This window comes from Podarcis pityusensis (assembly GCF_964106645.2).
Source record: "Podarcis pityusensis genome assembly, chromosome: 1".
In the NCBI taxonomy this organism is placed as follows: domain Eukaryota; kingdom Metazoa; phylum Chordata; class Lepidosauria; order Squamata; family Lacertidae; genus Podarcis; species Podarcis pityusensis.
The window spans coordinates 59,134,646-59,147,774 of record NC_138028.1 but is presented as its reverse complement, the minus strand read 5'-3'; the positions used below and the strand labels follow the sequence as shown (position 1 = coordinate 59,147,774).

The 13,129-nt window shown below is 41.3% G+C and overlaps 1 protein-coding gene across 2 annotated transcripts; it reads right to left on the bottom strand.

Moving 5' to 3' along the window:
- Positions 1-396: 396 nt before the first annotated feature.
- On the bottom strand, positions 397-8,861 carry LTO1 (LTO1 maturation factor of ABCE1). 2 transcript variants are annotated; one of them, XM_080984446.1, is made up of 5 exons: positions 8,702-8,861; positions 5,907-6,012; positions 5,516-5,586; positions 3,220-3,337; positions 397-2,607 (listed from the first exon to the last, which is right to left on the bottom strand). In XM_080984446.1, exons 1-5 carry the CDS (start codon positions 8,758-8,760, stop codon positions 2,539-2,541), a joined length of 423 nt encoding a protein of 140 aa, XP_080840572.1. In that variant the 5' UTR covers positions 8,761-8,861; the 3' UTR covers positions 397-2,538. The 2 variants fall into 2 exon arrangements, with proteins under 2 accessions (XP_080840572.1, XP_080840573.1); XM_080984447.1 differs by having other exon boundaries at positions 5,927-6,012.
- Between the last annotated feature and the right edge of the window lie 4,268 nt (positions 8,862-13,129).

Here is a 13,129-nt window from a genome sequence, read left to right as displayed (position 1 = left end):
TGGAGGATTCCCATGTGGTTTAGAACCCTAGAAAAACCAGGATTTTAAAACAGGTAGTGATGGGGGAGCCTCTATGAATTGGGAAATTAGAAGACTGGTGATGGGGTGGGAGAAAGCAAACATGCTACCAGCCTACAACCTGGTTGCATTAGCCTATTGTAACTTTTGAAGGAGGCTCATGTATACTGTTTTTCTCAATTTTACTTAATGGGGCATATAGCTAAATTACTTCCGGTCCCCTTGCTAGAGACTCCTCCCCCCCCTTGATTGTGCTCCCACATTAGTTTATTTTAGCTAATTTGTGTCCCCTCACAAAAATCTGACTAAATTAAGTGGGTTAATAAATTCTCATGAGTCTGCAGTTTAGACAGTGAACTGGACTGCCACAAGAGAAAATATGAAGAAAAAGGTTTTAATACAAAGAAAAGGATATTCCAAAATGACATCCAACACCAGACGGGGGACACAATACAAAACAGGCTGTGGATGTGACCATCTCATGCAGTACATTTGAGTTCCACGATCAGCATTACAAACAATATTAAGAGGTGTAGTTCTGAACAAAACATGAGTAAATGGTTACAACTAAACAATCCACCATGGAACTTAGAGGACATGAATGAAGATTATCCTGCATCAGAACAAATGTCAGGGAGAAGAATATTTGCTTGTCTGCAATGGAAAAAATCCTGAAATCTCATTGAAATGAAAAGGCAAAGCTGGAAATCACTGTACTGCACGATACAATGAAGCTGTAAAAACATGGAAAGCTGCGTAACATCAAAATGGGTCTTCGGGGGGGGGGGGCTGGTTTCCGTATTTTATTTTCCCAAAGCAGTTTAAGCATACAACGTTCCATTCAATTTGGAGTTTAGGTTTTGAGGATTACATGTCTATACAGTGGTACCTTGGGTTAAGTACTTAATTCGTTCCGGAGGTCCGTACTTAACCCGAAACTGTTCTTAACCTGAAGCACCACTTTAGCTAATGGGGCCTCCTGCTGCCGCCGCACTGCCGGAGCACAATTTCTGTTCTCATCCTGAAGTAAAGTTCTTAACCTGAAGCACTATTTCTGGGTTAGCAGGGTCTGTAACCTGAAGCATATGTAACCTGAAGCGTATGTAACCTGAGGTACCACTGTATATGAAAAAAGGATCTCTTGAAAAATTATCAACCGCCTTTGGAATTTCCAGTGAAACACAAAAACAGTTTTACATCTTTATTTCCTAGATGATATATTTACTTTTCCCACTAGGTGGCCCTAAACTAGCAGCTTGCTTACGGAGATCTATTTGGTAGCTAAGACAGAAAGGATACCTTTCTCCTTGCATGGATGCAGCACATGTATATAGAGCAAGATAATAGGGGGAAACCAGAGCTATGGGTCAGCTTCTTCTTTGCCCTGTCCCCAGCGAACATGCATGGGTTTTGTTGTTGTTGTTGTTTTGGGGGGAATCACACCTAAACTTAGTTATTACATAATCATGTTCACAGGCACCAGGAATATTACCCCCTCCATTTAAAAAGTGAATATTCCAAGTGCAGAGATGCTGAGATTAAAAATGGGTAGGGCAGAAAGAGTCAACACTGTCAGTGGGAATCCCAAAAACTGCAAGGAAACACTGGCTTTTGAAAGCAAACCATCCAACTTCCTTTAACTGAGCATGTATGCTGGTCTCATGTTGTCAAGTAATGCGGCAACAAAGAACAGAGCTGGGTAGATTTTCCTACCCAGAGCTGAGAGTTAAACTGGTACTTACTTTACTTACCCTTAACTGCAACCAGTTAAGGGCACAGGTAGGAGGAAAAGGGGTACACTGGGCCAATTTGTTCCCTTCCCAAATAGATCCTTTAAAAAGCTTAAAGAACCACAGCCGGGGCAGGGGTGTGTGTGTGTGTGTATGTGTTGGCCCACAAAGGCACTTGAAATGTTCTGCAAAGGCTCCCACTTCTGTTTCCTTATTTTGATGAGAGACTAATTGCATTTTCTAGAAAATGTATTAAAGCCAGGCTAAGTCATTTCCACATCTCAGTGCTGAAGATATTTCTCATCTTAGTGTGTGAGATATTTCAAAGGAAAAGTGGTGTTTTGGAATGAAACATTCTTTGAGGGCCAGCAGGCCAGATATCTATTAAAAAGTATGCTTTCATCTGTGAACTATATCACTATAGTAATATCAGCTTAGACTGCACAGCATGCCAGGAGGGGGACACAACTACATATACGGATAACATCTGTTTTACAGATTAGGTTGCTGCATTTCTTGCACTAATATAGTGCGATATATCTTTACACACATTGCCAGGAGAATGTCAGGTTTACAAATGAAATTTTGAAAGTGTTTACAAGACCCAGATCACAGTACCTGAAGTCATTTCAAAGTTACCTACTCAATACAAATGACACCAGTATATTAACAAGCCACTGTGTCGTAGTCCAATTTCCAATATTAATTTCTAGCCTCATTCTCTCCACTCAAGATTTCACCACCTCTTTAGTAGCCTGATGGGAGTTCTTTTCTCCATTTGTGGTCCTTTTCAGAATGTAAGTGCAGATCCTTCAGCACCAAGTCTAACACTAGAAGGAATATGCAGCAATGAACAAACCTAAAATGAAAAACAGAAATTGTAAACAATGGTTTTTATAGTTATACTGTGCATTATCCTCAAGTGATATACAATGTCAGTCACACTCAGAACAGATCCATTAAAGCCAATGAACCTAAGCTTACTTAGTATGATTTAGTTGGATGTTACCCGTTAGTTAAGTTACATTGGGTGACATCTTACTCAGTGCTTTTTTTTCTAGAAACATAGGTGCCGTGTTGTTACAGTAAGGGCCACATTTTTAACAGCAACAAAAGAGGTGTCGGTACTGCGTGCCCCTTGAGTGCCCCCTGACAAAAAGCACTAATCTTACTGTGTCCATACACCTCAGGAATGGCTTTTTGCACATGCAGTGGGACTTTCCCATCTTTCCCTCTGAGCTACAGCACCCTGCACACCTCCAAAATCTGTTCCATATTCTCCAAAGCAGATTTTGGGAGACATGGGAAGGTATGGAGGGGGGGTGGGAATTGGGGGGGGGGGCGGGTCTGCTCATGCAACACTGGATATCAGCTATGATGATTACATTATTGTTCCATGGGAATAGCATACAATTTGAATACAGCTGAAATGAATACTCCTTTTATTCCAACACTAAAATCAGTTTCCAACCTGTTTAAACCGTCCTCTGATTTTCTCCAGGTCTTCCTGAAGTTTTTCATAGGCTGGATCCTCACAAGGAAATGTCCGAATCATCTCTATTAATGACTCTAGAGCTTTTATCTTTTTACTGAAAAAATAAGACCATTTTATTTTACAAACAGTATTTAAGAATTTGATGTATTGAAATACAGACTTTGGTCACACAATCCCTTCAAATGTATTTTGCTACTGTTGTTCGTTTCAGCATCATACCAGGGACAACTCACCAAAATCAAAGCTATGTTCACAAATATCTACCACTGAGATGTGGGACCCACTTTGACAATGGCCCTTTACGCCTTGGCATCAATAATACCTGTAAAGGCAAATCACGCAAGTCAGACTGTGATACCCAGACCAGCATTGCCTCTTTCTAAGGGATTGCAACAGAGGAGCCTTGCCATTTAACCAATCCACAGAATTTATTTTTGCCCCCCTTATTAGACCAGCATGAGATGCAGCCATGCTACCCTAGAATTATATGTAGAAATCCATTTGAAAACCTGTTCTTCTGAAATATCTTCAAAACATATATAGATAGTAGCACACTTTGGACATTCAAATTGAATGTGTGAAGAGAGTACCTTTCCTCACCTCCAGTGAAATGCTTTGCAAATATGTCTGCATTTCCATTTTGTCTATTTTGCACAGGATCTTGGTCAGAAAAAGCCTTCCTGCTTTGTGCTCACAACATGGTGCCCATGAGCGCATAGGGTCTCCTCTCCACTGAAAATAGGTTTGAAGTAAGCATTCTACTGTAGCCAACAGAATAGGTAAGAGAGTTCATTTTCTCCAGTTTGCATATGGGCCCATGGGCCCCCCAAGAGAAGCTTAATCAACTAACTGATTCCTTAAATCAAATGACAACCCTAAATTATTTCCTGTTCCATAGAAGGGAACAGTCAGTAACTAAAAAAGATGTTTGAACAAATGGAATTTGAACAAAGATGTTCCACACCCATATCTTCTACCTGTATGCGGAACAACACTAGCTCAGAAAAAAATTTCATATACATCTTAAGGAATTCATGTAAACACAGGTTTTCAACATGCTTAGTGAAGGCAATTCAGCAACAGATGCTTAAATGCAGCAGAACAAATGACACGGGTTAGGGCCACAGCTTACATCGTGTATGCCGTGCATTGGACAAAAATTACTACATTTCAGTTGTTTTTCAGAGTACGAACTAGCAATGCAATCAAAACTTATAAATAAACACCCCTATTTAGCAATCTGGCACTTGCTGGGTCAGAGAGGCATCCATTTGCCAGGCATTGAGCCCAGAAATGCTGTCTATATATAAAAAAAACCCTGATATCCTACACATGACCTCATCTCTCAATGTCTAGCAGTGGATTCCTGCCAGTTAACAGTCACCTCTGTATCTGAAGGAGGAATGGAAACTGCATCCACATGATATTTAGTGGTGGTCATTGCCAAAACACCTAAAAATACAGAGGTAATCCAGCCAGACCAGCATGAAAGCATGTTATAAAGAGGTGGTAGAAAGAGCAGAGCACATGGTTTAACTTACATCCCTTTGTTTCAGAAGGTAAAAGCACCTGTACTGCCCAGTGAAAATCAACCAAATACCATGCTTGAGCACTGCTAAATTTGCAAAGCCAAGCGTTCAGAATCATGTTTTCTGAATCCTGATATAGATGTAATGTTGCTGAACACAACTAAAATGGCACAATGTACAATACTGTGCTAAGAGTTATTGGTATGATATAATATTACAGGCGCACATAATACTCGCTCCACATTTGTCAGAACCCAATCACTTAGTGTGGCAGCATCTACACTTTGGAACTATATTATTTTTGGCGCCAGCTAAAAATGTTCTTGTTTACTCAAGCCTACCCAGATGCTTAGAAAAGCTGATGTGAATTTTAAACCGTTTTAGTATTTTAACTTCTTGTATGTTTTAATATATTGTAATTTTTCCCTCACTTTATGGTTCTATCTTTTTGTAAAATGTTTTGAGGGTGTGTTTTTTTTACACAACCAAGCAGTGTATAAATTTCATGAAATAAAATTAATAGATATTTGATGCTTAAATCCTGGTCACTCTTAGTGACCAGCGCTGCTACCTCCCCAGTTATTTTATTGTTGGTGTTATGGTCTTATGGTGTTACGTTCTCTCTCCTCCTTCTACTGTGATATTATCTGCTCTCTCTCTCTCTCTCTCTCTTTCTCTTTTTAATCTGAAGGAAACAAGGAGAACCAATGCATGATACGCTGGCTTTATTTTTAAAAACCTACCTGTTTTTCTCATCAGAGCCTTTATGAAGCAATTTCTGCCATGTCATTGCAAAACCAAGATATGATCCAATCTACAAATTTGGAAAGAGATCATTTAATTTTCCTTGTTATGCCAATTATGTCTTTTTCATTTAAGAAAATCTTAGATATGTATTTAACGGGACTTACTTCCATGTAAACATACTTAAGAATGAAGCCTAAAAAAACCGGTTTGAATCTAGGATTATTATTACAATATGAATTTTGCATAGAACTTGGATATGTCCAGTAACAGAGCAGCAGAAACAGTGATGCTCACTTTATAGATCAATATAAATTCAGGCCCCAAGAAACATAGATTGTCATGTTGCTTTTTTTGATCAAAATGCTCAATTTATTTTTTAACACATACTTCTAAACCAATCTTTGCACCTTGTTGTATGCCATATTGCCTTCCTTCAAGGAGTCCAACACGTGTTCCTTCAGCATATCCTTCCTGATAGCCTTCACCATGAAATCTGAAATGAGAGAAAGATTTTGAAAGAGCCGTTAGGCTGAAGCAGCAAAAGAGTGCTTGCACCTTGGAGGCTAACAGCCCAATCCTATGCATGTTAACTTCAAAAGGAGTCCCACTGAGTGTCAACCAGCTTCAATGGGATTAACTATGTGCAGTTGATTTCTTCAAGTATGACCAAACTTTGCTACATCATCTTAGTGCTACATACTTTTTACTAGGTGGCATACAAATAAGGCAAATAAGAAAATAAAGTTATACAAACAGTTATACAGTTAAGTAAAGTCATCTAGTTATATCGGTCCCCCCCCCCCCGGTAAAAACTTATTCTTTGTCCATGGAGTTTTCTTGGCAGGGATACTGGAGTGGCTTGCCAGTTCCTACTCCAGGTGGATCACGTTTGGTCAAAACTCTCCACTATGACTTGTCCATCTTGGGTGGCCCTGCACGGCGTAGCTCATAGCTTTCTCTGAGTTATTCAAGCCCCTTCGCCACGGCAACGCTCACTGGAAGGACAGATCCTAAAGCTGAGGCTCCAATACTTTGGCCACCTCATGAGAAGAGAAGACTACCTGGAAAAGACCCTGATGTTGGGAAAGATTGAGGGCACTAGGAGAAGGGGACAACAGAGGACAAGATGGTTGGAGAGTGTTTTCGAAGCTACAAACGTGAGTTTGACCAAACTGCGGAAGGCAGTGGAAGACAGCAGTGTCTGGCATGCTCTGGTCCATGGGGTCATGAAGAGTTGGACACAACTAAACAACAACAAGAACTCATATTTTGTTGTATTCATAAAACCTAAGGACAGGACAGAACTTCTGGAAAAAGAGCTTCAAGGGGATCCAGCAGCAAGCCATACTTTCAGAAAGTCATCTTAAGCTTCCTTGAAGCAGTTCCCCCAGCAAGCAAATTATATTGCAATTGAATTCCCTTAGTTTAAGTCAAGTATTTATTTTAGGTGGTGTTGAGTCTATGGTAATGCATAGGCACTTTACTAATTTCCCACACTTTGAAAGTACTTGTCCATGGGCAGAGAGGTGGCTGAAGTTATACCATGCTACGTTCTAAAGCTGTTAGATGCTCTTTAGGCGACAGGGTTTCACTTTTAGCCCAAACTGATTCAGGTCACACAAAAAGTGTTCAAACTGCCAAGGTTATAAATGGTTTTATAGATTTAAATTTTCTAAGTTGTAAGGCAGATGAACTGGTATGGCAGATATGAGCCTGTGAGTACTGGAAGACCAGCCTTCCAGGTCTTTTCCCATCTGGCCTGACAGAGCAGGGCCCTGACTCTGCAAAAAGCTGCAAAAGCTGAGGCTGCGGAACAGACTCTTGAGCTGGAGTATTATTTAGGGGCGGGGTCATTGCTGCTGCTGTTATTTGTTTGGGGAGTATCTCTACTTATAGTTCTTATGATTTATGTGGAAATTGTTTCAATCTGGTTGTATACTTTTTAATGTGTTTTATATGTATCGTTTACTTGCTTTTGCTGTGTTTGCATTCACATAAATGGTTTCATGCTGTAAGCAGCCTTGAGCATGGTTTTAACTATGGAAAGGCAGCATACAAATAAAGCGATGACGATGAGCCAGAATATATGCATTACTATTTTCTTGATATATGGACATACAGTGAAACTTGACTGACTAGCATAGTGCTCTTAACGCTAGTGAATATGAACATACTTTGTAAAAGCTACTATTCTCATTAAGGGTTCTAGGGGAAGCAATTGCAACATTAAAGTGAAAAGAAACAATACAATCACACAGAACTGCCCTTCTAAGGCAGGTCACGTTTACTCCTATTTTACAGACTAGAGAATGGAGGAAAAGTAAAAACTGGCCAGGCTACCAATGAGCTTGGTGCGCTCTCTCTCTCTGTGTGTGTGTGTGTGTGTGTGAGAGAGAGAGAGAGAGACAGAACTACCACCACCTCATCATTCTCTGTGCAATCTCATTTTTTTAACAGTGACACAACAGGCAGAAATCTAGCAGGTTAAACTTTCCTCTCGTATTGCATCTCTGGGAGGATGAGAAACTGCATTTCTAACACACAGGTGTTAAAATGACAGCAGCCATGGGGGGCATAATATAAGTTTATGACATTCTAAACTCTCTCATATAACACTAGACCTCGTGGGCAGCCAACGAAGCTGAATGTTGGAAGTTTCAGGAGGGGCAAAAGAAAGCACCTCCTCAACCCACGAAACTCACCCCCGGGAGGCAGCGATGGCCCCCAACGCGGACGGCTTCAAAAGAGGACTAGACAAATGGATGGGAGGAGAGAGGGCTGTCGACGAACGCAGCTGCGAGGCAGCAATGCTTCCGAAGACCAGTTGCTGGAAACCGCTGCAGGGGAGCTTGGATGCTGCTTGGCCGCTGTGAGAACAGGATGCTGGGCGAGATGGACCGAAGGCATCATCCAGAAGGGCTCTTTTTATGGGGCCGAGTTTGGGCCCTGATCTCCGAAAGCGAAAGCAATTTCCCAGAGAGAAGCAGCAGCCTCAGCACCGGGTTCCTCCCCGAGGGGCCTATAAAGCCAGGCTCAGAGCCGCAAACGAGCCCAACGGGGCCCAGGAAACGGGAGGCCCCAGGGACGCCGCGCCTCTCTGCCCGATGCGGAGGCGAAGGACGCGGGCAAAGCTCCCCCCGAAGGACGCCCAAGGCAGACCCGGGAACACCATCCGGCCCTACCTCGTCTCCGCCATGACAATGGTATCGAAGGCGTCCGACCCGCCTGCGTCAGCCTCCATGGCCTACGACGGCTCCTGCCTCACCGGCTCCCAGCCACCGACTGGTTCTCTCACCGTGCGGCGACGTAAGGGGGCAACGGACGGCAAGCCGGCGGGGCCAAACGCGATCGCCCTCGTCGCGCATGCTCCAAAGGACTCGGGCTTTCCCTCGTGACGTCACAGCCCGACTGGCTGGAGCGCCGCGCTCACGGTGTAGTTTTGGGCCGTTTTCCTCCAGCGCCGCGTTTCTTTGCTCCTTCCCAGGTCAGCCGCTAGAGGGCGCCGGTATTCTTCGCGAAAACGCCTCGTCTCTTTAGAGAAGCTGAATCTGAGCGCGCCGCCTTTGACTACAGTTTATCACGAGGATAAGGGCTTCCCCTTTCGCTGTGACGCGTCGGGCGTTTTCACACGTGACGCGCAAGGAAGGAGGCGAACTTTCTGCTTTCCGGAGTTCTTTTTCTCTGATATATAATATGAGACATTCCAATTTAATTATCGTACTGCTTGAGTTTATTGAGAACTATCCGACGCATTTTTATTTTTAGAAACTGCATATGTTGCATTTGGTTTAATTTCGTTTTGCACAAATTCCCCTTTCTAAACAAAACAACAAAAACCGCAAGCCGCCTCCATCTCTTCTCATCTGTGGTTGGTTAAAAACTTGTGCTACCAATATTCATGCATGTTTTTGCTCTTTCAAAAATGGCACAAAATGTGAAAACAAATTGCGACATTTTGAACTGCATTGGTGTCTTTTACTGTGTTCTACTACCCTGGCAGGGTTGCTGTGGTTAGAGTATAATAGTTTGGAAGTATATGAGAGTGTTGGATTAGAAATATTCTATAGTGAAATGTATGAGTTCTTTTTCTTTTCCTGGCTGGTTAAAAATTGACAAAGATTTTGGACAATTTTTGAGCAGTTTTTCAAGTACTGAGTGACCCAGACATGGTCATTCAAGTGCAGCGCTGAGACATCCATCTAATCTTCCCTGCTAAAACAACAGAGCAATTCCATCCAAAGTTATCAGTCAAAATTTCCTTCTGTAAACAGTCATTTCAGCTGCTAAAACACATTGTTTATGGGGAAACTGGGAGAACTAGTAACTTTCACAGGGTGACACTGAGCAAAGAGCAAGGTCCAATTTAGTTGATTCTCTTGCAGCCTCCTACCTAGATGCAAGCAACACGTACCAAGAAGTACAAGATACTGGCTTTGATGCCTGAATTGGAAAGTGTTAATTAACAATTTTTAAAAACAAAAAACTTACAAACTATATTTGCATAAGAAAAAACAATCAAAATGAAATGGTTGGTATTCATTGAGTATTGGGAAAGGGCCATAGGTCAGTACTACAGCATCTGTCTTCAACGCAGAATGCCCCAGGTAGAGTTGGGAATGTTCCCTGTCTGAAATTCCAGAAAGCCATTGCCAATCAGTGTAGACAGCAAGATGGACCTAACTCTGTATAAAGCCATTTTCTATGTTCCCCCAAGGAAACCATGCTCAGCAGCTGATGTGGCACATACAGTGCTACCTCGGGTTAAGAACTTAATTCGTTCTGGAGGTCCGTTCTTAACCTGAAACTTCTTAACCTGAGGTACTACTTTAGCTAATGGGGCCTCCCGCTGCCGCCGCGTGATTTCTGTTCTCATCCTGAAGCAAAGTTCTTAACCCGAGGTACTATTTCTGGGTTAGTAGAGTCTGTAACCTGAAGTGTCTGTAACCCTAGGTACCACTGTACATTCCATCTGTTGTGATTTATGGTGATTTCCAACTTATCATCTATTATATTTCTGTGTTTCTGTTTACAATCATTATTACAGTTTGTTGTTTGTATCTTTGAATACTTGCAGTCACTCCCTCTAATTCGAGTGCTAAAAGGACTGGAGACAAGAGGAAGGTGAGAGATGTGGAGAGGGTTATTGGCTTGTTCTTGTTTTTCATGTATTTTGTGTTTTTTCATCTTGTACTTTTATGTTGTGAAGTGCCCTGAGATCTACAGATGAAGGGCAATATACAAATTTAATAAATGATAACAATATGATAATAACATGTTAAGGTTTGCGGAAATACAATTATTTAAAAAAAAAAAAATCCTGAAAAAAGCCCTTTGAGGACTGAGATTGCTCAGTAGTCACGGAACATTTAGTAGCAATGGAGGGTGGGGAAGAATAAAATATAAGGGATGGGCGATGGAATTCCCTGCTTAAGAAGGGCCAGGCTGCTTGGAACGCTCAATGGGGAGGATTACTGTTAGGAGGTGAGGAACTACTGCAACATTTTGTTGCTGAACCCACTATGACGAACATGCATCAATAAGATAGGCTTGTTCATTTCCACAGAGCTTAGGCGCCTGTAAAAGCAGCTGTTGTGTTGGCAGGTATGTAGCCCATTCCTGCCCTTGCTTTAACTGCTGCAGTGCAAATGGGCAAAACAGTAACAAAAATTGTAATCCTATGCATGTCTACTCAGACGTAAGCCTCTTAGTGTTCAATGGATGTGGATGGGAGACCTTCTGGTAATGATACTACCTTGGTTTCTATGATGGAAGAAGTGTGGGATAGAAATGTAAAGAAACAATACTAACTTTTGGTATAGAATAAAAAGAACAGCTATTTTCCTGAGAACGGGGGCAGTTAAAAAGAGTCAGACTGTCTGTTTAAAGGAATCAATTATTTGATTAAGGCAGGCATAGGCAAACTCAGCCCTCCATATGTTTTGAGACTACAATTCCCATCATCCTTGACCACTGATCCTGTTAGCTAGGGATGATGGGAGTTGTAGTCCCAAAAATCTGGAGGGCCGCGTTTACCTATGCCTGAATTAAGGAAATGTAGACTCCCTATATATTATATCTAGGGTCACAGGAAGACACAGCTAGCGCATTTTTCTAGTATATCAAAGGAAGTTAAGTGATGAGTGTTGCTCAAGGACAGAAAGAAACTTCTCTTCTGCTGCTAAATTCCTTACTGGTAAGGAGAAATTTTCTCCGTGTTGTATTGCACAAGTGACTGATCCATTGTGGATGCTCCTGGCTACCTTTGAAATGCAGTCAGGTGACAGTGAGTTAAACTGACTAGACTGATCTGGTATGATGTTAATCTATAGCTGCATTCCTACACACACACTGCACACCTGCTTGGCAGCTGAGTCTATGAAGTCAATAGAATCTATTACTAAGCTTTCCCTGATATGTTACCACAGGAACATATAGGGGTTTTTTTATCTCCTCTAACTGGAATGCAAAAGAACATTGTAAGAATCTCTGTTTTCATTTGCAAACAACCAAGCTTCTATTTCAAAGGCTGCAACAATAGCCTTGAAACAATAGCAATATCAGACAGAGAAATCTGAGAAACTGGATAGGGGAGAGATACCACAGAATTCCAGTAATGAAGGGGTATGTTTTCAGAGTGCTGCATAGTTCTTTAGCCTCTCCTGAGCACTGCCAGGAGCAAACTTAGCAAATATGCACCCTGGACACAAATTTCAGGGTTGGTTTTTTCCTTGATGCCACATATAAACAATCTGAGTGACACCAGTATAGCCAACAGACAACTGAACTTTTCGTTCTAATTGGTTTTTATTAAAAATGTTACATGCTCAAGCTACAGATTTTACACTCACAAACATTTTTACAGTTCATTTCTGCTCACCCTTATAAAAATTACAAAGGTTTGCTACCTTTGGCCCAGACTGTTTTTTGTTTTAAAAAAAGACACTGTTGGAGTACATAAATAGAAATTTAAGTATAAATATGGTAACAAAATAAATGGATGTATGTGTTTAATAAATTAATCATAAATATTGTGTTGACAAGGAAGTGCTACATCAGGAAAATAATTATTTACAGAGCCATTCTACTATATACATACAAAACCCTTTGGGAAAGAATGTTATCCCATAGTAAGCTAGTTATTCACTAGAGGAAAATCTAACGGTAGTAAAAACTGTTATTTATTAAAAAATAATAATCCATGAAATAATACTCACAATTATATTTTTAAAAAATTCCATCATGTTAGTCTATAGAGATTTAAAATAACTGAATTATACCCAAAGCATCTTTTACAAGTCATAGGTGGGATTTATCCATTAGGTCAAGGTGTGGAACCTCAGGCTCAGGATTTGGCCCTCCGTGCCCCTCAGTCTGGCCCTTGCCACTCTCCTTAGGCCACGCCTTCTCTCCCTTGGGCACATCTCTCACAGAACTTGCTTCACCCACTGAGTGTTCTTGTCTGGTTGGAATGTGAGCTATGATGATATCTGCGTGCCTGATCATCACAAATCCTTAGTACTAACCTTCTAATCAAATTCAGCCAGCCAGCAGATAGATGATACAAAAAAGTAACCTATCAGGGTTTGGTTTGGTTTTTTGCTGAAGTAGCA

Bases quoted from the DNA above. Each gene is read 5' to 3' on its own strand.
- LTO1 (XM_080984446.1), bottom strand. From the start codon at position 8,760: ATGGAGGCTGACGCAGGCGGGTCGGACGCCTTCGATACCATTGTCATG. The intron at 6,013-8,701 runs GTAGGGCCGGAT...CTCTCATTTCAG, and splicing joins ATTGTCATGGCGGAGACGAG to ATTTCATGGTGAAGGCTATC. The intron at 5,587-5,906 runs GTATGTGTTAAA...CCAAATTTGTAG, and splicing joins GTGCAAAGATTGGTTTAGAA to ATTGGATCATATCTTGGTTT.